The sequence below is a fragment of the Molothrus aeneus genome, chromosome 17 (assembly GCF_037042795.1).
Source record: "Molothrus aeneus isolate 106 chromosome 17, BPBGC_Maene_1.0, whole genome shotgun sequence".
In the NCBI taxonomy this organism is placed as follows: Eukaryota; Metazoa; Chordata; class Aves; order Passeriformes; family Icteridae; genus Molothrus; species Molothrus aeneus.
Genome location: NC_089662.1, coordinates 4,560,151 through 4,586,687, shown reverse-complemented (window position 1 = coordinate 4,586,687; position 26,537 = coordinate 4,560,151). Strand labels below are relative to the sequence as shown.

At 45.4% G+C, this 26,537-nt stretch overlaps 1 protein-coding gene across 1 annotated transcript; it reads left to right on the top strand.

Moving 5' to 3' along the window:
* The first annotated feature begins 308 nt into the window (after window positions 1-308).
* Window positions 309-25,537, top strand: ARHGAP40 (Rho GTPase activating protein 40). The gene is made up of 15 exons (XM_066561575.1): window positions 309-397; window positions 9,496-9,698; window positions 14,633-14,853; window positions 16,857-16,932; window positions 17,658-17,836; window positions 18,413-18,578; window positions 18,918-19,009; window positions 19,124-19,201; window positions 19,459-19,618; window positions 20,321-20,403; window positions 21,234-21,440; window positions 21,699-21,839; window positions 22,704-22,864; window positions 23,658-23,713; window positions 24,059-25,537. The coding sequence occupies exons 1-15, from the start codon at window positions 309-311 to the stop codon at window positions 24,163-24,165; spliced, it is 2,019 nt and encodes a 672-aa protein (XP_066417672.1). The 3' UTR covers window positions 24,166-25,537.
* The last annotated feature ends 1,000 nt before the right edge of the window (window positions 25,538-26,537 follow it).

Genomic DNA, 26,537 nt, shown 5'->3' with positions numbered 1-26,537 from the left:
CTCCCAGGCTGCGTTTGGGAGTTCCTTTTTCGCGTGGGCTGAGGCTCACGTTAATGTTTAGCAAGCCCAGGCTGCAGCCCAGCCTCGGGAACAGCTCTCTGCTATTTTCTGCTCTCTGGTGCTGCCTGTGGGCTGTCCCCCGTGCCCCAGCGTGGGTGGCTCCGCCTCGGGCAGCGCTGCTTGAGGGCTCGGCTGGATTTACTGTCACTCCTGCCGGGGCGGGGGGACACAGGCAGGGAGGAGAGGATGCTCCACTGTCACCTCAGCGTGTGCTCAGCGCGGATGGACTGACCGCCACCCTCCTGGACATGGACAAGCGCGGCACGTGTGGCTCCAGGATGGCCAGGGGGGTGCTGGCACCTGTGCGGGCAGCCAGCTGTGCCCAGCTGCTCAGCAGGTACCGAGTGTCCCCTGGTGCACGGGGTGGTCCCGGCTGCTCTGCTCCCTAAGGCGGGGCACCTGGGATGGGGTGGGGGGAAGCAAGGTGAATTTCTAGAGGTGAGCAGGCTATTGTGTGTTCTTAAAATAGTGCTTTGAGTGCCCTGATCATGAAATGAAACCTGTGGAAATTCCCTTTCTTCTTCCTCATGCTAAGCCTACGAAAATCCCTGTTCTTTTCTCTGTGCTCACTCTGGGGTGAGTGCAGCAAGCTGGGGAAGTGGGACCCGAGGGGCTGAAATGCTGCCCTGTGACCCACTGTAACCTGCCTTGGGGTCTGCCAGCTCTTCAGGGGTTTGTGCATCTATAGGAATGTAAGAACTGCTGATTTATCATGCAATTAGTGGAGAATAGAACTGAAATTTGAACTGCTCTGCTTGACAAACACTGTTCTGCTTGTGTGTTTACTGGATGTTATATGAGTTGAGAATTCAACTAAGGTGTATTTGCATCAGTTGAGAAGTTTGCATTGAGTTTTAGAATGTTTCCTTGCTGTAGTGGTCAGAATCTGTTGATTTTGGGTGAATGTGCTGGCAGTGATTTTACTTCTAATCACAGCTCACATTTTCATGTATCTGTCTTAGTTGTCATTTTTTCCAGTCCAGTTTGATGACACTATGCATTCAAAGCAAGGCAGGAACTCTTTAGGAGACCCCAGGCAAAATCTGAGTTGTGAAATAAAAAAAATTAATAATAATTGTAGGGGGACAGACACAGAAATGATATGGTAAATTACTTTAAAATTACCCACGTGGAAGAGAACGAGATTGAAACCTTCAGTGTTGCAGGCTTTCTTTGATAAAAATCAAAATATTTGTTAAAGACTTAAGGCTTTTGCCAAACGAGTTAGTTGAGTTCCAGTGCCTGTGCTGCTGCCAGAACACCTCTGTGGTCAGCTCTGAGGAGGTGCTGCAGCAGGAATCTCAAACTTGCTCACCAACTTTGCCCCAAACATTGAACCCCAGCCAAGAGGCACTTCCCACCTGCTCACTCAGGACTCACCACAGGTGAGGTGTCTGTGTGTTTATGTGTAGCTAAGCCTCTTGCCCAGGATTGACCTAAAACTTACCTGTCCAATAGGGCAAGGATATGCCAGCCTGCTTCTAATTAGTTGACTGTAATCAGGGCTTATTTTTGGTCAGCAACTCTGACGTGCTCATTGAGTTCCCAGTAAGATCCCTGCTGGTTTGCAAGGGGCTGGTGGTGCTGCCATGGAGCAAAAGCCACTGCTAAGCCAGGTCTGCCTCCCTCCTCCTCTTCCTCTCAAAGCTTATGGGACCTGGGGCTGCTCACGGGCAGGGCTGGTGGCCCTGGGCTGGCTGGTGACACTCCAGTAACAGAATTGGTTATAAATCCCAGCCAAGGGCTTTTCATGGCAGGGTAAGCCAAGCACTTTGTGTTATGTGTAATAACTCTGCCCTGAGAAATCCAAGCGAGGAGTTGATGACTCCTCCCTGTCTTCCTGCATCCCTGAAGCTCTCGTGAGTGAAGCATAGCTGGATTCCAGCACACCTCTCCACCCCTCCTTCCCCTGTGCTGCTCAGCACGTCACTCTTGTGGCCTCTCCAACATCTCTGAGCTGTTCTCATGCAGCTGAGCAACAACTTGCAGTTACTCATTCTGTGCTCTAATGCAGCTACAGCTGGTAGAGTGGGCTAGAAGAAGAAATAAGGATGAGTTCTATCACCCTGATTTACTCCAAGTTGAGAAGCTGTAGGACAAGTGTTTGAGTGTGAACCTCCTTCAGTAAAAGGCAATGAATGATCACACAGGAAATAAGTTCAGAGCCTTTCCATAGTGGATTCAAACAGCTGGCACCTTTTCTCTGGAAGCCAAGGGGTCCCTCAGCCCTTGGTCCCTCAGCTGAGTGTCTGAGGTGTGCACAGGCTGAGCATCTCACTGAAGTCCCATCAGAGATGGCAGTAAAGGCAAGGTGCCTCAGCTGGTGTAACGGGAGCGTGTTTTGAGGATGTGTGCAGTGGCTGGGAGGTACTGACTCATTGGCCTCAGCAGATCCCTGGCAGAGAGTGCTCGGGGCTGTGACAGCAAAGGCACCACAGGGCAGTGGTTCCCTGCCAAAGGGCAGTGATTCCCTGCCAAAGGGCAGTGATTCCCTGCCTGCTGCTCTCCTCGTGGCACTCCTGTGCTCAGCCTGGGGCAGCTTCTGCATGGGAGAGGGGAGTGGGTGAGGGCAAGATGTGGGAGCTATGGGGCTGTGGGGTTTGTAGCCCCATGCCAGCTGCACTGAGGGGTTTGGGATCCTGGTGCCATACTGATAGGTGGAATTGGAATGGCAGAGCAGGTCCTTGTGGACAGGGACATGGACAAAGCTGCTGGTGTGTTTAAGTGGACATGGATTCAGTGGAGATGGAAATGGGGTTAGGAATGCCACCTTTTAATTAAAGACTGACATCTAATCATCCTGTAGATCAGCTTCATCAATTCACAATCACATTAAGGATCCCAGTACTACTGAAGATTTGTTTTGGCCAGGTACCCCTTTCTCCCAGCAGGATTTCCCTTTGGATGAAAGCCCTTTCCTGTTTGGCTTACCCTGCTAATGCAGGGAAAGTGAACAACAGGCTGGTCCACTGTGACCTTACAGTCAAACACAAAGCCATGCACAGGGAGGATGGGTTGTGTCTTCTGAGGCCAAAACAAGGCCTGGTATAGTGGGACAGACACACAGCTAATAGTGTAAGCTAAACATGGCTTTGAATATTTTTAATTTGGCTGTATCTGCGTGGGGTTATCAATCCTGTTCTTGTTCTGCTCTGAGTTTCAGTCAGAGATGCCTCAAGGCAGATCTGTAATTAAAGGCAACTTTCCCTATTCCTTAGCTTGCTTATTTTGCCCCTTACTACATGGAGAAGAGACAAATCAATTCCAGATGAAGGCCTGAGACAAGAAAGTAGAGATGGAATTTCTTTGACCTTAAATACTTTGATAGAGACCCTTATTGTCAGGAAAGTTACAACCTGTGCTTTAGTTGAGATCCAAAGCTGTGGTGGAGGTAACAGAATCATAGAATGCTTTGGGTTGGAAGGGACCTTAAAGATCAAAAAGTTCCAAACTGATCCGTGGGAAGGGATGCCCAAGATCAGATCAGGTTTCTCCAAGCCCCGTCCAACCTGGCCTTAAACACTTCCAGGATGGAACATCCACAGCCTCTCTGCACCAGTGCTCCACCACCCTCTGGAGTTTGTGCAGCACAGAAAACACTGCAGGTGCCAGTCTGAAGCAGTGGGATACACACAAGCCTCAGGATTCACATCTTTTACTCCACACAGCCCTGGGCAAAGGTTTGCTGCTTGCTTTTTCTGCTCTCACTGAGAGTGCCAGGACAGGAGGTGAGGCTGCTCTTCCTCACTGCTGCACTGGGGCAAAGCTGCAGCTTTGGGAATTGCTGCACACACAGAGCAGGATCTGGCATGTCCTCTTTATCACTTGCAGAACAGGCTTCTTCAAAACAACCTGAAATGACGCTGCTCCCCGAGCTGCTTGCATAATGGCAGATCTTGATGAGCTGATTGCTGTGTTACTGAAAACAAGCTGTAATCTTATTAGCAAATTGTGGCACTGCCATCTTAACTATTCTCCCTGGTGCTGTAGAGACAGACCTTCAACTGTGCCATCCCACGTGGGCAAAGTCCTTGATAAAAAATGCCTTAATGGGGACAGAAGTGGGGGTTGGCAGCAGTGCTGGACAAAACAGCCTGGGCTAAAGGCACTGTGACTTCTCACAGGGGATACTCAGTGAAACTATTAAATATGTGAGCAAATCTCTGGTCAGAGATATGCAGAGACACATCAGCAGTAGCAGACTGCTAAAGCTAAAATTGCTTTAATTCTGGCTCTAGCTGCTTTGGTTAAGGCAGGGAAAGGAAAGCATGGTGAGAGTCTGTTGGGTAAGTTACTGTTCACTGCCACTGCAGTAATTTGATAATTAGCCTCTCTTTGCCTTTATGGCCTGGGCTGAGGCACCTGAACCAGCTATGTGCTTTCCATTTTACCTCAAGAGTAAGCCTTAGGAGGTCTTTTCTGCGTATTGTTGTGGGGAGAAGGGAGGAATTGGTAGTGGTGTTCATGTACAAAATTTGGGGTATTTTGAGAGTTACTAAGCCAGGCATTAAAGATTTGCAGCAGGGCTTTCTTCTGGTTCAGACCTTTAGTAGAAAAGTTGTGGAATTTTTGTTCATGAGGCATTTCCTGCATAAAATTGCTCTCTGTGGTTTTTGTGTAGTTCTGTGTGTCTCAATGAAATAGTGATCATGTGTATTTCATGTAAGATTTTGATAATGAGCAGACTGACTTCTTCCATACAGGATCCTGTTTTTATATTTGCATTGATAATTTTGATAAACTGAAGTTTAAACCTCCAATAAGAAAAATAGTTACAGCTATTGAAAACATCTATGGAAAAAAAAAAAAAAAAGGCATATGTATGAGTTACTGCTTCAGGATTTTCTCAGTTTTTTGAATACTCCAGTCTGTTATTCCTGGGTGCCTTTATCCCACTACATGATTTTAAACAAGAAAACTGAGTATGCTATGAACTGCTGATCTTTAGGTGACTTTAATCTCTTCAGAATTAAGTACATTTAAAAACATTTAATTAAAAACATTTCATTATTTAGGTTTAAACTGCATGCTTAGGGTAAGAAACTGGAAGAATGTAAGGAGAACCTGCATGGACTTTTTGGTTGTTTATTTCAAGTTTTTGCTTTTGTGCTCGTGAGTTGTTCTTGTTCTTGAAGTAAATTGAAAGCAGGTAGGATGTGCATGGTCTGACATTAATACAATTTTGTTCTCTCACTAAGGGTCTTTATCTGTCAAAATACTGCAACCAGTTGATAGACTAATCTCTCTTTTTTTTTTCTTTTCTTGCAAGATGCTCATGTTCCATGCTCATGGTTTGGGTTGTTGTGAATGATGCTGTGACTTGGTGTGCTACTGCAAAGCTGCTCTTGAGGCTCATTCAGATTTTCTGTTTCTTTGTTCCATGTGTGCCTTTGTGCTTGCTCCAGATCTTTGGAAATGTCTTTAAAGACTGGGTGCTGCTTGTGTGGCAGGACTGCCTTGTCTGCCTAAATTCTGTTCTTGTTGCCTTCTTCTCACCTTAGTTTTCTGGAAGCAGAAACTTAAAGGAATTCCATTTTATTGGCTTCCACTTGTTGCCTCCTGGTCTGTTTGAAATGCTTGAGAGGAAACCTTTTTATTTATTCATCTGCTAGAGAGGTATTTCAATGAGGGAGGGATGTTGAGCAAGCAGAAAAGAAGCCCAAGCAGCTCCGGGTCCTTTGAGAAACTCTCTCATGGGAGTGATTCAAGCCTGGAGTGAACATAGCAACAGTGTTTATTGTATTTTGGTATTCAAGAGGGTGAAGAATTACATGAGTGTTTGCAACATATTTGCAGTGTGTTGACAGTATCTAGGAACAGATCAAAAACTCCTCTGGGGCTGCGTTTTGCAGCCCAGGGTCAGTGAGCCCCCAGCACTGAGCCAGGCATGCAGAGCTCCCAGGGATCCTCGTGGAGGGCACATGGAGAGGGAACAAAATAAACTGTAAGCTCTGTGCCAGCCTAATTCCTCACAGCTGTGCTGCTAATGCTGTGAAGTCAGGCTTAGGCTGAAGGTGCCAGGTGAATCTGGAGCCTTGTTAAAACTGGCTGTGCTCTTAACAAGAGGAGAAATTTGAATTAAGATGCTCAGTCTTTCCACAGAGCCCTTCCTGTATGGCTGTCCTCAACAAGATCTTTCTGCCAGTCTCCTTTTTTGTTGGGTTAATTTTTAAAGCTTCATAATCTGATGCTTTTTGCTAGGTTGACAGTGCAATGGAGTGGACTTGATTATTCCACCTCCTCTTTGCCCAGTTGCACTGAGCCATTAACATTTGAAGCTAACAATCTCTGCTTTCAATCTCAGCTGTTGCTGTGCTGGAACGTCACAGGCTGCCCTCCAGTTGACTCGGGTATGCAATGAGGAAGAACAATCTTTTAGGTGCACTGAGTCTAAAATTAGCCTTCCACCTGGGCAGCTGGATCTGCAAAGCACTGTGCACTGAGTTCAAGGAAAAAAAAAGGAATTTAGATCAGAAAATAAAGCATTTTCTAAGTGTGAAGGTCTGATTTTTGTTTTCCTGTGAGACAGGAGCAACAGCTCTAGTTTAACACTGGTAGAGCTGGGCTCTGGGTCCTGCTGCCTCTCTGCAGAGCTGCTGTGTGATATCAGCATCCTGCAATTTTCTGAAAGCAAATCTAGTGCAGCAGTAAATGGGCCAGTTGAGGGGGAAAAGTTAGGATGGCTTTTGTTTGACACACAGGTAGCTCAGCTGTGGCTTCTTAGGGTAGGTTTGTTGTGTGACTGGTGGGCTTTTGGTGCAAGCAGTCCAAGAACATCTGTATTTCCAGCTGTGGAAGGAAGCCAGGGAACTGTGGATGGTGAGGAGCACAGTCAGGGTGGGATGGGGTGCAGCAGTTCCCTGTTTGGCAAAACTCTGTCTTTGCACCAGGACTCTGAGATATGGACTGAAGGTAGACCAAAACCAGCTCCTGGCAAGGGCATAGCCTGAAACCTGGGCTGTGAGGGCTTTATTGTGACCCTTCTCAGGTGTGCCCCAGGAATATGCCCTAGTGCCTCACATAAATAATGCTCCCCTTGGAGTAACATCTCCTGGGATGAAACTGGCCTTCAGAGCCTGGTGTCTGGGTCAGTCATGCAGAAGATCTAAGTCAAGAGCCACCCTTTGGAAAGAGCTGAAGATTTTATTCATGTTGGCTTAAAATGGTGTTGTTTTTTCCAGGCAGGCGTGGGGAAGGAATTGTCACAGCCCTGGGTGACACAGGCCTGTCACAGAGCACACTGCTGGGTGCAAGCTGCTGGTCAGGTCTGGGGCAGGTTCTGCTGGAGCTGCAAACCTCAATTCTGTTTTGTGTTGTTCCCTGGAGATTTCTGGGGTGTTTTGAGCCAGCTCCAAACCAGGCTGAACACAAAGGAAAGGTGCATTTTGGAGATGCCAATATAACCTAGATGCCATGGGAATATAGGACAGTAACTTAAGGCAAGAAGAGTTGTTTTGTGCCTGCTGCAAGCCTGCAGTAGAGCAATTAGGAGAGCTTGTAAGATGGTTCCTGAGTGTTGGGCACTGGGAGACTTCTTCAGTGCAAGTTTGTCTTCCAGTGTTCCTCATATGGCCAAAACCAACTCCCTCAAAATAATCTGAATTCCTCCTTCCACTAAGTTTCATGTTTCAAGTGATGAGTTCTGTTGACTGGTTCATAATAGAATCCTAGCAAGGTGTTGAAGAGTCTTTTTTGATGCTAGCAAGGTGTCTTTGTTTAAATCTAATCTTATGAGATAATTGTCAGCAAATGTGAGAAAATGGAGAGGAGTACTAAAGATGAAGAGTGAAGGTGAGGGATGCAATATAACTTTTTAACTCCTAATGGGTAAAGATAGAAGTAAAAGGTTGAAAAGAGAGAAAATAAATTGAGTTAGTAGCTGCGGTGGAACTGAGAGCTGGACACGAACTGTGCAGGTAAAGAAAAAGTTTTGAATTGACTATTTAAGTGCTCCACCAGGGTATAAATTGGTATCTTGAATGTTATTTGGGTATCCAGAAACAGGAAAGCAGATTGCCTCTGTTCTTGCCTGCTGGGTGGCAGAATAGCTCAAGTCAGTCTTTCACTTTTGTCTTCCTGTCAAGCAAACAAGCAAACCCCTTCAGTTCTTGTTCTAAACACTGTGGCTGTCTCCAGGTGTCTCTGGAGTGATGCTTTTGCTGTGGTTCTGACCTCCAGAAGAGAGGGGCTGCCTCTGTGTGTTAGAGTGAGGTGTGAGTGTGATGTGCACGCATGTGTGTAAACACAAGTGCAGAGTGTCCTACAAAGTTTGTCTCAGTTATTAGATCTTCAAATTAGCTTTTTAAAATTTGAAGTGCTCCTCAACTGAAGCAAGTTAGTGCCAGAACTGCTAATAATGGCTTTCTGGAATGAAAGGGGCTAAAACTTTCCAGATATTTTGCCATCTTTAACTTTTGGCTCTTAGAGCTAGGAGGCTAAATAGCATTTTGTGGGTGTTTAGTTGTCATGGTTTTCAAGGTGTAAGACTTAGACTTGATTTTTTTTTTAATGAAACTATAAAGGAATTTTGGCCTTTGGTAGTGGTGGCTGTTCCTGTGTGTTTCTTGAACCACCCACAGTTAGTGTTTCACCTCTTTAATTTTTATATTCATCAGTGGAACCATTGAGGTGTTCTCATAAGTATGTTCCACTTACCCCATTTTTTGGTAAGTCTTTGAAAAATAGCAGGGTTTAAATAGCTTGGAACTCTTTGAAGACAATTATAGCTCATTTTAGGAGAGGTACTGTTTTATGAAGTGATGAGAAGCTCAGAGCACCAGGGCTGAAAGCTGAATGAGGCCAGTCTGGGACTTCAGCTGTGCATGAATGAATCAGCAGGGTGGTAAGAAAATTCCATATGCTTGGCTTTCCCAGGACACCTCATGTTGTTTCACAGCTGAAAAATCTGGTCTAGGCAGGAAAAGGGGGCCTCAGCCCTGTGAGCTGTTTGTTGTGTGAGCTGAAGTGCAGGGGATGGAGCTGCGCTGGTTTTTGCACAGGGAGCACAAACCTGCTGGGTTTGGGCTGCTGTGGTGGGAGCTGCCAGGCTCCTCTCTGTGCCAGGTCCTGGAGCACACATGCACTGAGCTTGGAGCATCCTGGGTGGCTGTGAATGCAGAGGGTGTCTGTGCAAACTTGCAGGGAGGTCTTGCAGTGAGTGTGGGGTGGTAGGCGATGTGTTGGAGGTCACAGGAGGGACAGCACTGAAAACACTCTGTTGATCCGTGTCCTCTCACATGTTTGGACAGCAGTTTTCCCCATTCTCTGGGGGATTTAGTCCCAGCCTTGTCTGTATTGCTAAACACCAAGCAAAGGAAGTTCAGCAGTTACCTCTGTTTGGCTTTGCTGCAGTCATTAATCAGTGGAGGCTGGACACAAATGCCGTGTGCAATATGTGGAGCTTAATCTCTCTCCCCTTATCTCTTCCTCTCTCAGCAGCAGACATTGCCCTTGGAAAATGAACCAGCTTCCTCCAAAGAGTGCTGTGGCATCCCCTGTGTCAGAGAGCACGAATTCCAGGGGAGAGGCTTTGGACAACTTGTCAATGGACAGTTTTTGGCTGGAAGTGGAGAACATTAAACAGAGCGCTGAAGCCGAGCAGGAGGAATGCAGCCTTGCAGATGTCAAAACACAGGAGGGTAGGTTGCCAAAAATGTTGGGAGTGAGGAGAGGAATGTGAACATCTGAAACAGAAGATTTGCTTATGCACCTGAACGACTCAGAAGCATGTTGGAGTATGGTTAGAATATTATCAGTCAATCAGGGATAGAGATATTATTTTAATTGGGTGGTGGATGATGCCCTGCAGAAGGAGAGGGTTGGCCTGGCCTGGTTTCGGCTTCTGGAGCAAAGCAGACTCCAAAGCTCAGTCCCAGGAACATGTTCAAGGCTCCAGGTTTTTCAAGCAGCCCCACCAAGGGTTGGGGCTCTCAGTGCCAGCTCAGGTGGTGTATGGTAAACACTCTGTGAGAGCTGGGGCTGTTGGTGTGCATGGTTCTGAGATTCATCATAGTGGCTTTTGTGGGAGCTGCTTCTATGGAAGGCTGACTGTTCCCTCTCTAATTCTCTATTCCAAAAACCACAATAAACATCCAGAAAGCCTTGAATCCATCCACACAAGGTTTTTCCTGCATATCCTTTTTTTCTTTCTTTGGCAGAAATGTGTATGGGTTGTTTCTAATGCACTTTCTGGAGCACTGATGTTATCCAGCGCTTTGGAATAATTGGAACCTGGGCCAGTTATTCCAAAACTTTTGGGATATGTTTTCCTTCTATAGAATCACAGAATGGTTTGGGTTGGAAGGGACTTTAAAGCCCATTCAGTACCACCCCTGCCATGGACACCTTCCACTGTCCCAGGTGCTCCCAGCCCTGTCCAGCCTGGCCTTGGGCACTGCCAGAGATCCAGGGGCAGCCCCAGCTGCTCTGGGCACCCTGTGCCAGGGCCTGCCCACCCTGCCAGGAAAGGATTTCTTCCTAATATCCAACACTACATTCCCCTCTTTCAGTGTGAACCCATTACTCCTTGTCCTGCCACTGCAGCTCCTGATGAGCAGTCCCATGGGAAGCTCAACACACTGGGGTGCTGGAGGGCTGATAAGTGCTGATAAACACCCAGAGATCCCACAGGTGGGGATCACACCTTTCTTGGGTCCATTTTGAAGAAATTGAGGTGGTTGGCAGCTCCTTGAACACAGGTTTGCAGCCTGCACAGCTGCTGTGCTGCCTGGTACTGAGGATGATCTGTGTCCTGGGGAAATGCTTGTGTGACAGTCCCAGTGTGCTGCTGGGCTTGGGAAGGGCCAATTGCTCTCATGGGGACATAGAGAGGCTCTGGAGAGCAGGGTGGGAATATCATTGTCCCTATCTGCCATCGCTGGCAGGACATGGTAAACATGAAGTTCTGCTGTAATGTCCCTTTTTATAAAGGAAACAAGTTTGATTTTTAGAAGTGGAAGAGATGCAAAGGTATTCAGAAAATGAGTGCACCAGGAAGCAGACTGGAAAAGAGACCATCCCATGAGATGAAAGACTGTCTGGGATATCCTAAAGACTGATATGCTGGAGGCAATTTGATTACTGTGTACAAGCAGGGATATGAGGAAATGTCTTTTAATGCTGTAGATTAATCTAGCAGGCAGGAGCTGAGTGCTTAATTGGCCATTGAAACCAGACAGGCTTGAAATGATGCTCCAAGTAGCAAAGCCTTCCCAGCAGCCTGGGGAAGGAGGTGGGGCAGGCTTGGGCTCCTGATGCCTTCTCTGAAGGAGCTTAGGCAAATAAACGCTGTGCTGGGAGTGGGGAAGCTTTGGATGGTGTGCAGGGTGCAGCCTTTGGCTTTGACATCTCTGCAGCTCCTGCTCAGAGCACAGAGGCTGTGGGACACCTCAGAGCCAGAGGCACCTTCACTTTTTGCATAAATCTGGGGAACTGAGAGATGGGCAGCTCTGTCTGGAGACAGCCTGGCTCAGCCTGGGAGATGGCTGGTGATAACACAGGGACAGGGCAGGCTGTGGAGATAAGGCCCTGCAAACATGCTGACCCAGCTGGGAACACTCCTGTGCAAGCCCTGGGTGAGGAGGGGTGTCCTGGGGAGCTGCTGGTGGCAGTGGAAGGCCAGTGTGTAACTGCAGGCCTGGGGCAGCTGAAAGGTGCTGGGGGAACTCGAGGCCTTGCTAGCAGTTGGTGGGAGCAGGAAACAGCTTTTCCTGAAATGCAGCTTTGTGCTGTCCTTGCTGTCACTGTTTGCCCAGCTCTGTGCAGGGCCTGACAGCACAGCCAGCTGAGGACACAGGCACTAAAATAGCTGTTTGTGACCTTACAGCATGTAACTGTGGCTGAGAACTGCCTGCAAAGGGGAATTCTTCACCTTCAAAAATTAGATAGGAAGTTGTGTTTAATGTTTAGTCTGAAAATGTAGGATGCTCTAGCTGTCCTTTAAATATTTGGGAAGTGAATACTTTATTATGAATGCTATTTTTGACTAGGTTATGTTTCAAGTAAATTTGTGGAACTGGTGTTCTTTAGTTTGCAAAATCATTCCTAATCTTGCCCTCCTGAGATGCTGCTTGCCTGGAACTCACAAGGCAAATCTTAGCAGCTCTCCAGGCTTAAACCTGCAGCTCATCTTCTGTGGATCTCTCTGCTCTGACCTGTTTCTCTCCAAATTTTCCCTTCTCCCCAGAAATAACCCATTTTGCTGGTTTCCTTTTGTGTTACTGGCAAACATAACTGGGCCAAAATAGCAACTAGAGGAATTACAATCTGGTGCTTTGGCACCAGATGGGGCAGCAGGCTCACACGGATGTCCGATGGAGGGGCTGCTCTGTGGGATTGTGTGCAAGATCAGTTTCCTGTTATGACTGGAATTGGCTATTTTCAATATTTGCAAGCAATACACTTCACTTCCTCTAGTTCCCAAAGGCAAAATAAACCAGAAGCTTTTTGTGTGTTGTTCTGCTGGGAAACCATGGACGCAGAACAAGAGAGTGTTTGGTGAGGGGCTGTGAGTGGGACCACCACTGGCTGTGCCCAGGGGATGCTGTTACCTGCAAACTTCTGTGAACCAGCCACGGGAAAAGACCAAAACTTAGGGCCATGGAGGAAAATCAGACAATTTGCTAGAAGATTCACTTAGGGAAATACTTGACTTCAAGTTCAGCTCTATTTATTGTGGTGTGATGATGAAAAAAAGTTCTGTTTCATTATGACACCAGAAATCACAAAGACCACACTCTGAAGACTGAGTTTTAATTGTGTCACAACATGTGTTTGCAAGCTGCATCAACATGAGGTTTCTCCAGAAAAATGAAATTATTTAATCTCTCAAGGAGAGCTTTATGGCTGCTTTTTATTGATGCAGCAATAATAAAACTTGGCCTGAGCTGCTGTGGTAGCTGAGGAGGTGGAAGTTTGCATAGGACAGGAAGAGTGGGAATGATCTGCTCTGTGCCAATCAGTTCAGTTGTGATTTTTCTTTTTCCCAGTATAACATTTGGTAGGGCTGTACTGGAGCTGCCTGCAGTGAATGAATGTGGTAGATGGAATTGAAAAGATAAAGGCTTTGTGGTGTTTGCTGTGTTAAAGTTGAAGTCACCTGCTAAATTGTTTCTTTCATCTTTGAATTTCAAGTAGCTGCCTTGCTCAGGGCACTTTCTCACTTGCACTTCCTTATGAGTGTATCCCATAAGGAAAAAAAAAAGTCTTCTGTGTTTGAAGTGTAACTTTACATGTATTGAAGAATGAAGTGGAACTGAGCTTGTTTGAGTAATGGTGCTGTACTGTCTCCAGGCTTCTCACACTTCCTTCTGGAACTGGAATTGTCTTTAATTTTGGTGATATTTTGAATAGGCCCAGGTATAAAATGAATGCACAGAGTAAAGATAACGTTTTTGCTTTAGCTGAGTGTATGGATACCAATCCGCTTAAAAAATTAAAGAGTACAGATGATGCACGCAAATAGTTCAGCAAGTATAGTAAGTAAAATACATTTGAACTTACCAGATCAGAATCTGATATTGAAAATATATTAAAAATATCTGATATTAAAAAAAAAAAGTTCATACCTAGGCATGCATATAGATTTTTAAAAAAAGTAAAAGAAGCAGCCAAGTCATTGGGAAAAGAAAAAAGGCCAAATATGGAGTTTTGTGTGTTGTGGCTTCTCACAGACATTTTGTCCATTCTCAAAGGTGTTGAAAGATCAGGTGGGATCCAGGGAAGCCCTGCCATTCCTCCTGGGGTGGCTGTGTGCTGCTGCCAGAGCTCCCCTTTCCACAGGCAGTCCATGGAAAGGCAGATTTATCAAGTCCACCTGACTTTACTCCCATATCCTGTCACAATCCTTGCCTAAATACCACCCAGAGTCACATTTGTGCCCTCTTCTGCCCAGCTCCTCTGGGAGCTGTGCTCCTGGGAGTATCTCTGCCTCCACAGTTCTTTCTTCTCCTTTTTCCTCACCTGGAACGAGCAATAAGAACTGTGTGAGCAGCTACACCTGCCCAAAGAGCTGTGTGAACTCTGGTGTCACCCCATACCCAGCTGGGCGTTTAGGATTAGGGCTGAGATTTTGAGAATGGCCTTCAGAACACAGCACTGGCTCCCTCCCATGATGTCCCATTGGGAACAATGGGACAATCCCAGCCAGGGAACAGCCCAGGCTCCTGCTCTCTGCCCCTGAAGCACTGCAAAAATCCCAGAACTGGAAAGAGGAGGTGTTCAATATGTTGCCTACTCAGAGCAAGCAGCTGTCCTGCTCAAGGGATCCTTCCTGTCTGAATCCAGGAAGTTAAAGGATGGAAATGGCCTAACAGTAAGCACTGGAGGAATTTTTCTTGTTAGAATTTATCAGCCTTGGCTTGTCAAGGTGGTACAAGGCAACGAGTCTGTGTTTGGTGGTATTGTGGGGTGTGCTGTGCTGTTATCTTTGCAACATTGGGCAAGAATAGACATTGTGTAGAGGAGGATCAAAAGAAATAACACTTTTATCTGAAACTCCCTATTTTGACACGCATCCTTGTTGTTTCCTCTGAAAAGAGGAGAGTAACAAACCCCCCTCCCTGTGCCCTGGCAGAGGGAGAGGCCGAGGCCGACTGGCTGCAGGACGCGGGGCTGGCCGAGCTGCTCGGGGAGCCGGCGGGGGACAAGGACAACCTGGTGCTGCTGTCCACGCTGACCAGGACACAGGCGGCGGCCGTGCAGCGCCGGCTGGACACCTACTCGCGCTCGCGCCGCAGGAGGAACAAGCACCCCGTGCGCGACGTGCGCGACATCTTCGCTGCCAGCGGCTCCCAGGTGTGTCGGTGTTGGCATCTTATCACAGGGGATCCATACCACTGTCTCCTTATCACAAAAGTTTGGTACCTTCTTGGTGTTTCCTAGTGGGCAGCTCCTCAGAGCACTGACTCTTCTTCACAAAGCAGCCACTGACTCCAGTTCGTTCGTTCGTTCGTTCGTTCCTTCCTTCCTTCCTTCCTTCCTTCCTTCCTTCCTTCCTTCCTTCCTTCCTTCCTTCCTTTTACAGCTCTCTTCTTCTCATTGGTCACACCTGTGGCCTGTTAAAGTCAGGCCTGTTCCTAATCTTTGATAATTGGCCCAGCTGCAGCTCTCTTAGGGGTGAGATTACTTTCTACACTGTCTTTATTTTCTTATATTCTACCCCCCCTATTCTATCTTTTAGGAGATGTTCTCCTAAAACTTCTAAAAGCTTCTCCTAAAGCTCTCCTAAAAGAGCTTCTTTGTTGGGACAGATGAAAGTTTGACAAGAAAGTCTCACAGATATGTATGTTTAGCAGAAAGATTTTTGAATGTAGAATATGAAGAAAGAATAGAGATGGGAAGCAAGTTTTGATATAGAAGAAAAGAATTGCTGAGCCAGTCTTACTGGATACCCTTTGTCTCCTTGGTTATATTAGTTAGAAGGGGGTTTTTATGGCTTAGAGCAAAGGATAAACCCACCCCAAACAAGAAGATGTTTTTACCAAGCACAAAGAGAGCACAGGCAAACAAGGCAGCAAATGTTGCAGGTAAAAAAAAGGTCTCAAAATTTTCCACTGCAAGAAAACTGAAAAACAACTTCTAGCTTAAACTGTAATGTACTAACTTTTAGTGATTGGAGAATAGTAACATGAATATGGTAATTATAGTAGTTATGATAGGCTATAGATAAAAGTTAAGGTATAGATTGGTTCTACTGTATTAAGATGCTCAGCAAAGAAAAGTCTATAATGCACTGTAACCAAAACCAAAGGGTCTCCAGGGCTGCCTGCAGCTGGAGCTGACAGCTGTGGGCACAGCTCTGTCACCCACCACCCTGGATTGCTGTAACAATCTCTCACTCAGGCTCTTACACTTCTTGACCCTTCAAGTCAAGCAAGTGGGGCTTGACTTGGCTTCCTGGGTCTAGGGCTCTTATAGCAAATCAAAGGTGACTCCCACGTTGGTGAGGGAGAGAACGATGCCTCTGACTCCATGGGTATCAGAAGGCTAATTAATTATTTTATTATGCTATAATATTCTATACATCTAAAACTGACTCTGCTAAGCACTCAACCCTGCACACATCTGCACACACACTGCTCACACTGCACTGAATCTCTGCAAGCAGAGAGACTGTCACCTGACAGTCCCAACACACACACACACTTGGCCCTGACAGGCCAAGGAAACAAAACACCAGGACTTTGGGTAAACAATCTCCATGTTGCATTCTACTTTTGCACAAACACAGGCACAGCAAATGTTAAGAATTGTGTTTTCTTTCTCTGAGGTTCAGAGAATGTGAATCTCAGAAATATTCTTGGGAAGAATTGTGCCTTGCTTTTCTCTGTGAAGAGAAATGTGGCTACAGGCTCCTGGTATGTCTTGGCTTCATTTTCAGTTCAAGAGATTGAGACTGGAGAAATGTTGGTTGCAGTGTTGAGGAGTTGCTGGAAGACCTGCAGATGCACAGCCTTCCCAGGCTGGAGGAACATTCCTGCTGTATAGTGCCTTGTGGAGCACTGGCATCGTTTGGAGCCCTCTTGTGTTGTCTTTGTTCCAGTGACATGTTAAATCACCATTAAACAAAACAAGAGCACTTCCCAAATTCAGTTCTGATAAGCTGACCTTGTGGAGGTGGAAATCCTGGAGAAAGACTAACGCTGCCTTTTTTGGGGGGAGGATTGGTTGGTTTATTTAGATTTTTTTATCTTTTTTTTTTTTAACTTGATAAAGAATTCATAACCACCATCTTTTCAGCTGTTTTCCTGTGGTTCTGATCTTTTGGTTGTGGCTAAAACAACTTTCTTATTTTTCAGGACACAGCAGCAGAGAAAGAGGAGTCCAGCCCAGATCCACTGTGGCACAATCTACGGACTTCAAACACCCAGAGAAGTAAGGAGGAAGTTTTTAAATGCAGAATAGGATCTGAAGTAGGTCTGAAACTGAAAGGAAAGCCACACACATATTTAAGTATATACAGTATCTGAAACTTGTTTGTGTTGGGCTGTGGGTTTCTTTATGTGATTATTCACACCATGGATTAATAAACTTTTCCAAGCCCCAGCGTTGTTAGAATTGTCACTCAAGCTGATCATTGTAAGTTCTTGATAAAGCAACTGAAAGATGAAAATAAAATCAGTCTAGTAAAGTCAGTGAAACCTTATAAATGCCACGAGCAGTTGTGTAAAGAGAGGTTAGCCATAGGTGTGTCCTTTAATTTAAGGCTGTGGTTTTGCCTTACCAGTGACCTGGTAATTTGAACCATAATGTTGTGACTTCACACTGATTACAGACTCATTAAACTTGGAAAAGTTCTCCAGAATCACAAGTACAACCACTGACTCAGCAGCAGTGTGTTCACCACTAAACCATGTCCCCAGGTGCCACATCTGCACAATTTTTGAACTTTTCCAGGGATGGTGACTCTATCACTTCCCTTGGCAGCCTTTTCCAATGTTCCAATGCCTGACAACCCTTTCAGGGAAGACTCTTACCCTACTGATCATTCTATGTTGTGGGGACACTCTTTTCATGTGTTACTGCAGGATTTTTAAAAGCAGTGGCACCAAACCTATCTCAAACCGCATTTTTAGCACATTTGCTTTCCTGGCTTGCAGAAATTCAAGACAATTTCTCCTCTGCAGCAGAAACCCAGGATTATTCCTGCACAGTTCGAAACCCTGGGAAGGAGGAGGTGTTCAACATGGATGTTGCTTACTCAGAGCAAGCAGCTGTCCTGCTCAAGGGATCCTTCCTGTCTGAACCCAGGAAGTTAAAGGATGGAAATGGCCTAACAGTAAGCACTGGAGGAATTTTTCTTGTTAGAATTTATCAGCCTTGGCTTGTCAAGGTGGTACAAGGCAACGAGTCTGTGTTTGGTGGTATTGTGGGGTGTGCTGTGCTGTTATCTTTGCAACATTGGGCAAGGATAGACATTGTGTAGAGGAGGATCAAAAGAAATAACACTTTTATCTGAAACTCCCTATTTTGACACGCATCCTTGTTGTTTCCTCTGAAAAGAGGAGAGTAACTAATTGCACTTTCTTACTCATAATTCTGAAGTTTTCTCCTCTCTGCAAATGAACTGGGCTGCTTCCAAAATTCAAGTAGAATTGGGGTGGGTATTAGGCTGCCTTTAACTTAGAAAAATTGGCATCTCCAGTATGATTAAAGAGCAATATTGAAAAAGGAAAATATTTATTCAGCTGGTGGTTGAGTAGGAGTAGTTTTGGGCATATGTCTGGTCTTGAACACAGCAGGAAGAACAGATGCCTGGTTATGATTAAAAAAAATAAGACTACAGCAAAAGTTGTTCATTTGTGGGATTAACAGAGATAACTTGAGCTGAATCTTTTGTGTGTGTTTCCCTTAGAGATTTAAGATCCCAAAGGGCAGACTAGGAGTGACCAGGATTGGAGATCTGTCAGCTCAGGACATGAAGAAGATCCCTACACTGGCCCTCATTGAGCTTACAGCTCTCTGTGATATCCTGGGCTTTGAGCTGAAGAGAAACAAAGCAGCAAAACTGAAAACAACAGGTTAGTTGGTTTTTTTGTGTTTTTTATGTTTTTTACATTCATCTTCTCTTAATACACTCATCAGTTGTGTTGCAAATGTTAGAACAGAGGGTCTTTGATAAGAAACCTTGTGACAGGTGTGCTTTCTTTGGATTTCTCCTGGAAGTCAGTGAATCATGACATCAAGACCTACTACCACCTTTATGTCTGGCTGCAATTGTCCTGTTTAACTCTCTTTCTCCAGTATCAGTGTTTACAAAAGTACCATCTTAGTCTGCAGTGGGGGATTTATCCCTTGCACCTCTATTAGAGCTGAGACTGAATGTTGAGACAGACTTGGAAATGTTGTTTCTGTTGTAGAGAAAAGACTCTTTGGAGTTCCACTCAACACCCTGTTGGAAAATGACCAAAAGCTGCTGCCCAACACCAAGGTCCCTCTGCTACTCCAGGCAGTAAGTTCTGTGCTGGTTTCATTCACACCTCTGGTCCTCAGAGTCATGAGTCTGTGATAAGGACAGGCTGACTCCTCATCCTCTGTGCCTAAGAGCTGTTTCCCCCTCTAACAGCTGCTGTCCTGCCTGGAGAAGAGAGGACTTGAAACAGAGGGCATCCTGAGAGTTTCTGGGTCCCAGACCAGGATTAAGGTATGAGCCCTTTAGCATTGTTTGGAAGTGTTGGGGGTGATTAGGAAGCATTTGCTGAACCAAGTGTTTGAATGACCTGACTTATCTCATCCTCTCCCCAGTACAACCACAAACACCCATTGCTGGGAAACACTGCAGTGTGTGCTGAGGCTCTCTGCACCATTTCGCCTCCATGTCTCACCCTCCCAGTAGTCAACCATAAAATTTCTCTCACATTTGCTCACTAAAGCATGTGGTAAATTCCATCTTTCTGCTAGAGCCTGGAGCAGAAGCTGGAAAGGGACTTCTACAGTGGCCTGTTCCGCTGGGATGATGTCCACCAGAACGACGTGTCGGGGCTGCTCAAGAGATTCATCCGCGAGCTGCCGGCCCCGCTGCTGACTGCAGAGTACCTGCCTGCCTTTGCTGCTGTTCAGAGTGAGTGCCTGCCCTGCCTGCCAGCACCAGTCTGGGCTGTGCAAAGCTGCCCTGTCAGGTGTGTTGGGAGCCTGTGGTGATGGGAGCACGGCACAGCTGAGGGTGGCAGTCACTGGTGCTGGGCTGAATTCGCCTTTCTGCAGCAGCGCCGGGCCGGGGGCTTCAGTTCTGTGTCACTGGAGCCTGCAAGCTTGCTGCATTTGTCAGGACAAATGGAGCAGTAGTGACACACAGACTGAGCTGTGGGAGGTGGCCAGGGCACACAGCCTGCAGGTAATGTGCTGTTCTGCAAGCACATATCTTTGTTCACTAGTGGGATTAATAGAGATGAGCTGAACCTCTTGTGTGTGTGTTCCCCTTCGAGATTTAAGATCCTGAAGGGCAGACTAGGAGTTTGGATGTGTTAATCTTGAGTGTACAAGTTCTTTGTTCAAAAAATGGGGAATTATGGGTTCTTTTGCTGCTCTTCAAGGGCATGAGAGTTGCTGGTTGATTGTGTACTCTGAAGGAAATCAGTTTTCTAAAACATGGGTGGTTCTCCTTTCAAGGACAGTATAAGTTTGAGTTGCTCCTGTGAAACAAGGTCTCAAATTCTAGATGACCAACCATTCAACAAGTAATTGTCTCATTCCTTGGAGGATTCCTGGGCTCAAAAAGAAGGATCAGAAACCTGAATCTTCTGTCCTGTTGTTACTCTCCTAGATATTCCAGACCTGAAGCAAAGATTGCAAGCTCTAAACCTCCTGATCTTGATTCTGCCAGAGTCCAACAGAAACACTCTGAAGGTAACTGCTTGCTTTTGATTTTGCTGGTAAAGCATAGAATCACAGAATTGTTCAGATTGAAAAAAACCCAAAACCTTCTTCAAATCTTTGAGTCCAACCATACCCCCAGCACTTCTAGGCAACCACTAAGCCATACCCCCAGATACATGGCTTTTAAATAGTCACCACCTCTGCCTCTCTGTGCTTTATAAGAGCTGTGGTGGTTGTTGCTGCCTTTTATTTTCCCCTCCTGAATAGTTCAGCTCCCAGGTATTAAAGGTAAGGCTGACTTAGCACCCTGCACTCTTCATTTAGAGCACTGGAATATATAATTCAGTCAAAGATGATCTGTCATGAGCACTGGAATATATAATTCAGTCAAAGATGATCTGTCATGGCTCTGGTGGGGGTGTGAGGTGAAAGAGATAATCCAAAAAGACTTAGTTTTCTACATCTGGGAATGGCTTTGAGGGGACACCAAAAGAAAGGAGGGGGTTCATCTTTTCATTCAGAAACTTTTACAGCTAGAATTTATAAATTGCCACCTCCCAAGGAGTAAAAACTCATCTGTTTCCCACACAAACTGTTTTTCCTGATTCATATATACTGGATAAACCCCTCCTGATGTGGTTATTTGTTGCTATCCTAATATTAGAAATTGGTCACTCTACTTCCTGACAGGAGAAATGGGATTTGCTGATCTATAGCAAGAACAAGTGCTGATTAATGATCTCTCCAGCAATTGCCATGATAGTAGTAATGAGCATTACTAGTATTGGATGGCATTACTAGGATACATTTTTTGAGCATTACTAGTAATGGATGGCTTACATCTCTTTCCCTCTTCTCAGGCCCTTCTTGAGTTTCTCAGCAAGGTGGTTGCCAGGGAAAAAAACAACAAAATGAACCTCTGGAATGTATCCACAGTCATGGCCCCAAACCTCTTCATGCACAAGGGGCTGCCAAACAAGATCCCTGAGGGGAAGGAGAAGCAGCTGGCGGAGGGGGCGGCTGACGTGGTGCGCATGATGATCCATTACCAGGACCTGCTCTGGACTGTGAGTTACACAGGAATGTGGTGGTCTGGGGCAGCAGTGTCTTGGTCCTGTTAGGATTGGGACAGGGAAAGGATAGGCTTGGAAATTTCAGAGGAATTACACAGCTGTGAGCAAAACCTCTGGCTGAATTCCAAGTCTCCCTAAAGGTACACAGATTTTCTTGTCTATTTACGGAGCTAAAGTGATGCTCAGATTCTTAAATGACATCCTTATCTCTGCTTGATTTAATTCCTGCTTGCACCCTTCTCCCCTGCCCAGGTCTCCTCTTTTCTGGTGGCTCAGGTGAGAAAGCTGAACGAGAGCAACAGCAGAAGGTACCAGTTCTGTGACAAGCGCATTAAAAATCTGCTGCGGAAGATTCACGCTGATAAAGACAAGGTGGAAAAGAACCAGGGAGAGGTGAGCTAGGGCCTGGGGAAAAACCCAAACCCCTGTGTGGCAGTGTCAAATGTATAACTGAGAACTCAGAAAGATGAAAGGGGTGATACCCTTGAAAAGAGCAAGAGGGACAAAAAAAAAGCAGAATAATGAGGAATAGTTTCCCAGATGCTTTTGGCCAGGTTGTAGCAAAAACTAATCTCAACAGCAAGTGCACTAAATATATTTCAGGCTACAAAACACTTGGTTAAAAGCAGGAAAGCGATCAGGAGCAGAAATTTTGTTTTTCCCCATGTTAAGAGCAGAATTCTTATGGCTCTGAGTGTCCCATGTGTTGGCACAGATACGTCTGCTGTGATAAAAGCAGACTTATTTTCATTTTTTAAAGCATAAATTCAGGCAATTGCCAAATTTTCTTTTTGCTTTACAATGTTTGTGAAAATGGCACATCACTTGGTGCTCTCTTTCTTTGCAAAGGACCTTTCTGAAATTCAGTAGCCTGCAACCCGGATCTCTAAATTCCTTTCCAAGTAATTTAAATGAATTTCAGAAGAGTCATTCACAGTTGTGCAAAACAATTTGTCAGAATTTCTTCTGACAAATCCTATTTTCATCCCAGCTTGTGTCAGTGCTGTGTTTGAACAGCAGAGAGCAGCAGCACTCGCTGATGGAGGGCACAGGGCTCCTCTCGTGGCCTCAACACAAAACATTGATGATTTATTCACAATGCTCACCTTGGGGCTTCCATTCAACCTGTACTGTAAGAAACAAGCCTGAATTCTTGTTTAATTCTTCACACTCTCCAATTTATTTTGAAAATGAATGTTTTGACTGATAAGAGTCTTTCTTTAAGCACTTTTTTTTCTTTTTGCCTGCCTTGTTCAGCCTTCCAAGGTTGTGAAAGTCCACGCCTCACTCCTCCTGAAGGACTCTCTGGAGGTGCACTTGAACAATGCAACCAGGGTTGCTGATGTCTTGAGGCAGTTTCAGAAGAACCTGTGCCAGAATGGCTGGAATATTGTTAACACTGTCAACCTCCTCAAGTGGTAAATGGCTTTTTTCTCTGCTTAAAAAAGAAAAAAGGACTGAGTGGTCTGGATGCTGTTTTCTGTCTTGAGGTAAAGGTGAGATGGAAGCACAACGAGTCATGGGGAGAGATTGTTCTCTCTCCTAAGCTTAGGAAATGGTGCTGGATGGGGAAGGCAAATTTTATTCTGAGTGATTCCATCCAGTGCTCAGACTGCCAGGAGGTCAGTGGTGCCCTCTGGGCTGCTGGACACCAAGTGAACTCCAGAATCCTTGCTGAAGGGAAGGGAGAAGGCAACAACATTGACCCTGACAAGCAAAACCCCCTCCAGCCTTCCTGCAGAAAAGCATCACCTGTATCACTGCCTGGAGTAGTAATTCCAGTGTGCTTATGTTAATGTAGGGATTTCCTAAAATAAACTCTGCAATTCCCTCCTGTGCTCCTGTGCTGAATTGCTGAACTAACGCAAGAAAGGAGCAGAGGAGCTCCTGCCCCCTCTGTCCCAGCTCCTGCAGGCTGTATTTAGTGGGTGATGTGGCAGTGCCTCTCCTGTGTCCCAGGAGGTGTCCAGGCAAGGAGGGTGAGGGGAAGTTGGCTGGATATGGGTCAGCTCACCAACATCTTGCCTTGTTTTCTTTTTTTCCAATGTTGGGTGTCCTGCACCGTGCAGGAGGGTCAGCAAGGTCTCTGTCCCATGGCCTCTGATCATTGCTGGCCTCTGAACCACAAACAATCCTTTTGAAGGAATATTACTAAACCACCCAACCTGTCTTTGCAGAGATTTAACCTTCAGTGTGATTTTCTTTCTGCAGTAACAACTCCACAGAGTGCACAAACTTGCTCCTGTATGAAGTGGGAGGCAATATTGGTAAGTACAAATGGTAGCTGAAAATAAGGACTCTGATATCCAGTTTTTATGCTTAGCTTCTTTGAGGAGGTAGTTAAAAAATTCACTGGGCAACTGTGCCATGGCCTTACCATGCCAAGACTGAAGAATTTCTTCCTAATATCTAATGTGCATCTTCCCTCTTTCATCTCAAAGCCATTTCCTCAGATTTGTGGAAATGCTTCTGAAAGGTTGTAATATGGAAATGAATGTGAACAAATCCTAGTTTTTAAGTGGAGGCAAAAGCAAACAAAAACCAAATCTAGCAGCTAAATGACTAAGGATATTTAAAAATGTGGTTTTTTTCTGAATGTCTTGTTTTAACAGGTGAACATTGCCTGGACCCAGACACTTACCTCTTGGACTTGTACCACATCAACCCCCATGCTGAGTGGATAATTAAGCAAAACCCATCTTGTCCTCGGATGTTCTAAGGAAAACACGAGCAAACAAAGCACTTGGTTGCAGTTTTTGGAAGGTGTGGAAATAGAGACTTTGCTGTTGTAGTGTCAGAGCAGACACTGCTTGTTTGTTGGAAGGAAAAGCACCTTTATTAACTGCTTCCATGGCAGCTGGCAGTGAGAGCACAGTGGCCTGAAACAAACAGCAATTATCATGGTGTAGCAGAGTTTGCAGGGGGAATGGCTGCTCTTAAACAAAATATCCCCCAAAACAAACCCTGAAAGCAAAGCTGCAGTGGTTGTGAGGCAAAGATGGAACAGAAGAAGAAAGAGATTATCTTGAATATGGTGGAAGGCATTTGTGTATCCTGCATTTGCTCTTTCTTTTGGAGGAGAGACAGTCAAACGCTGCAGTGGTACCAAGGACATCCCTTGGGTAAGGTCCATGGTTGCCTGTGGCATTTCACCAGAAGAATTTATGACCCTGGGCTTCACTATTAAGCTCGTGTTCTGTTCTTTGAAGAATGACAAAGGATGTTTCCAAAAAGGCCAGATGGGATGTGACACCAACACATCATGTATGTCATGACTGCAGTTAAATACATACATGCAACACAAGAAAATAACTTTCCTTGAAAAAAGGTGTGGAAAATCCAGCAGCCTTTCAGATATGCAGTGTGACAGGAAGGTGCCTGTCCCATGCTGGTAATGCACACCCAAATTGCCACTGGTGAAGGTCAAACATGCATTTATTTGGATGGACAACCAATATATCAACAGACAACACAGGAAATATGCTGAAGCTGATGTGAGGTTGGTAATCTGACCTGGCCACGTGAACTGGACTTCCTTGTGGAAGATTCTGTGTGAATGTGTTTGTTCCAAATCAACAAAGCTCCCCTGAGGTGTGAGGTGGTTGAGCTGAGCTGAGCCCCCCCTGCTCTGGCTGCACATTTCCACTGCACCCACACAGCCTGGGCACTGTGGGCTGGACAGTGAGGGCAGAGCAGAACACTCACACCCTGCTGCTGCCTCCTCATCATCACCATCATCACCCAACCTCAGCTCCAAGAGCACCATGCCTGGGAGGAGGGTGCAGAAGTGTTGCTTTCCTTTGTGGTGATGCTGAAATACCTCAAGTGAGGGACCCCACAGTGCAGTGAGTGTGAGAGGTGAAACACCCAGACTGTCTGGAAATGTGGACTCCTTTCTCTAAATACTGTTTGTTGTAAACATGGTTGGATATTTATTCATGTGGCAGAAGCAGGGCTGCCCTGCAAGTGTATACTCAAAGTATTTCATTTGCCAAATCCCAGCTGCACTAGTGACAATCTCCAGTATTATTTCTTTTGTTAGAGGAGTTTGTTTCCATTGCAATCTGAATTTTCCCTCCTCTCCTTTTTTTTTTTTTGTCCCCAGAATGAAGTGTAGCTTTCTTTATTCATTATCTCAATCTCCTAGATTCTGTTCTTCACTCTGTGATTATTCTGTCTGTGTGACTAATTCCTCTTGGTGGTTAAGATCCTTGAGGAACAGGTGAGCCACAGTCCATATCCTTTCCAGCTTTCTGTGAATTCTCTATGAGTGCTGCAGATATCTCAAAATTATTCATCTATTAGAGAGTCTGTCTATTCTTTTTGGTTGAGATGATGCAGATGCATTGACTGGCTGGATCACCTTCATAGATCTCTTCTTAAGAACCTGTGATAGAACCTCCCAACCCTCACCCAGGTGTCAACAATTCTTGAGATGCCTCTTCTCTAGGGCTTAACTTGTGCCTGAAAGAGCCTGATTCTGAGTGAGTGATGGATGTCTCTGGAAAGATCAAGCTGCTTTAAACTGGGGCTTTAAAAACCAAAGGTACCTGTTCAGCATCCCTTCTGGAATTCCTTGTGGCAGTGATGGAGTAAAGATGGCAAAGAGGAAATGACAGAGATGTGATAACCCGAGAAGTACCAAAGGTACCACTGTGAGCTCAAAGTTCCTTTGCAAGCTGAATTGCACCCTGCAAATCACACAATGCTGCATTTTTTCCACTCCTCATGTGCTGGTTTATTAAATATTCTGTCCATGGGTATTGAGGGGTCAGGACTGCATCACTGCTGCTGTGAACTGCAAATAAGGGGGGTTTTTTGAACACCAAACAATGTGAATCAGTGCTGTGAAAAACAAGGTTACTGGGAGATTCTCATGAGACAAATATCAGGTTTAAATATTAAAGGAAATATAAAAAAAATAAATAAAACAAAACAGCTCTTTCCAGATGATGGATATGCTTATAAATTTTTTTCCTATCTTTGTATCAAAAAGTGTAAATTTTTCAGTCAATGATGTGCAAGACACTCCTGAAGGATGGCTTTTAATACCTTTTATTTTTTATGATTTTTTAAATTCTGTATTTAAAT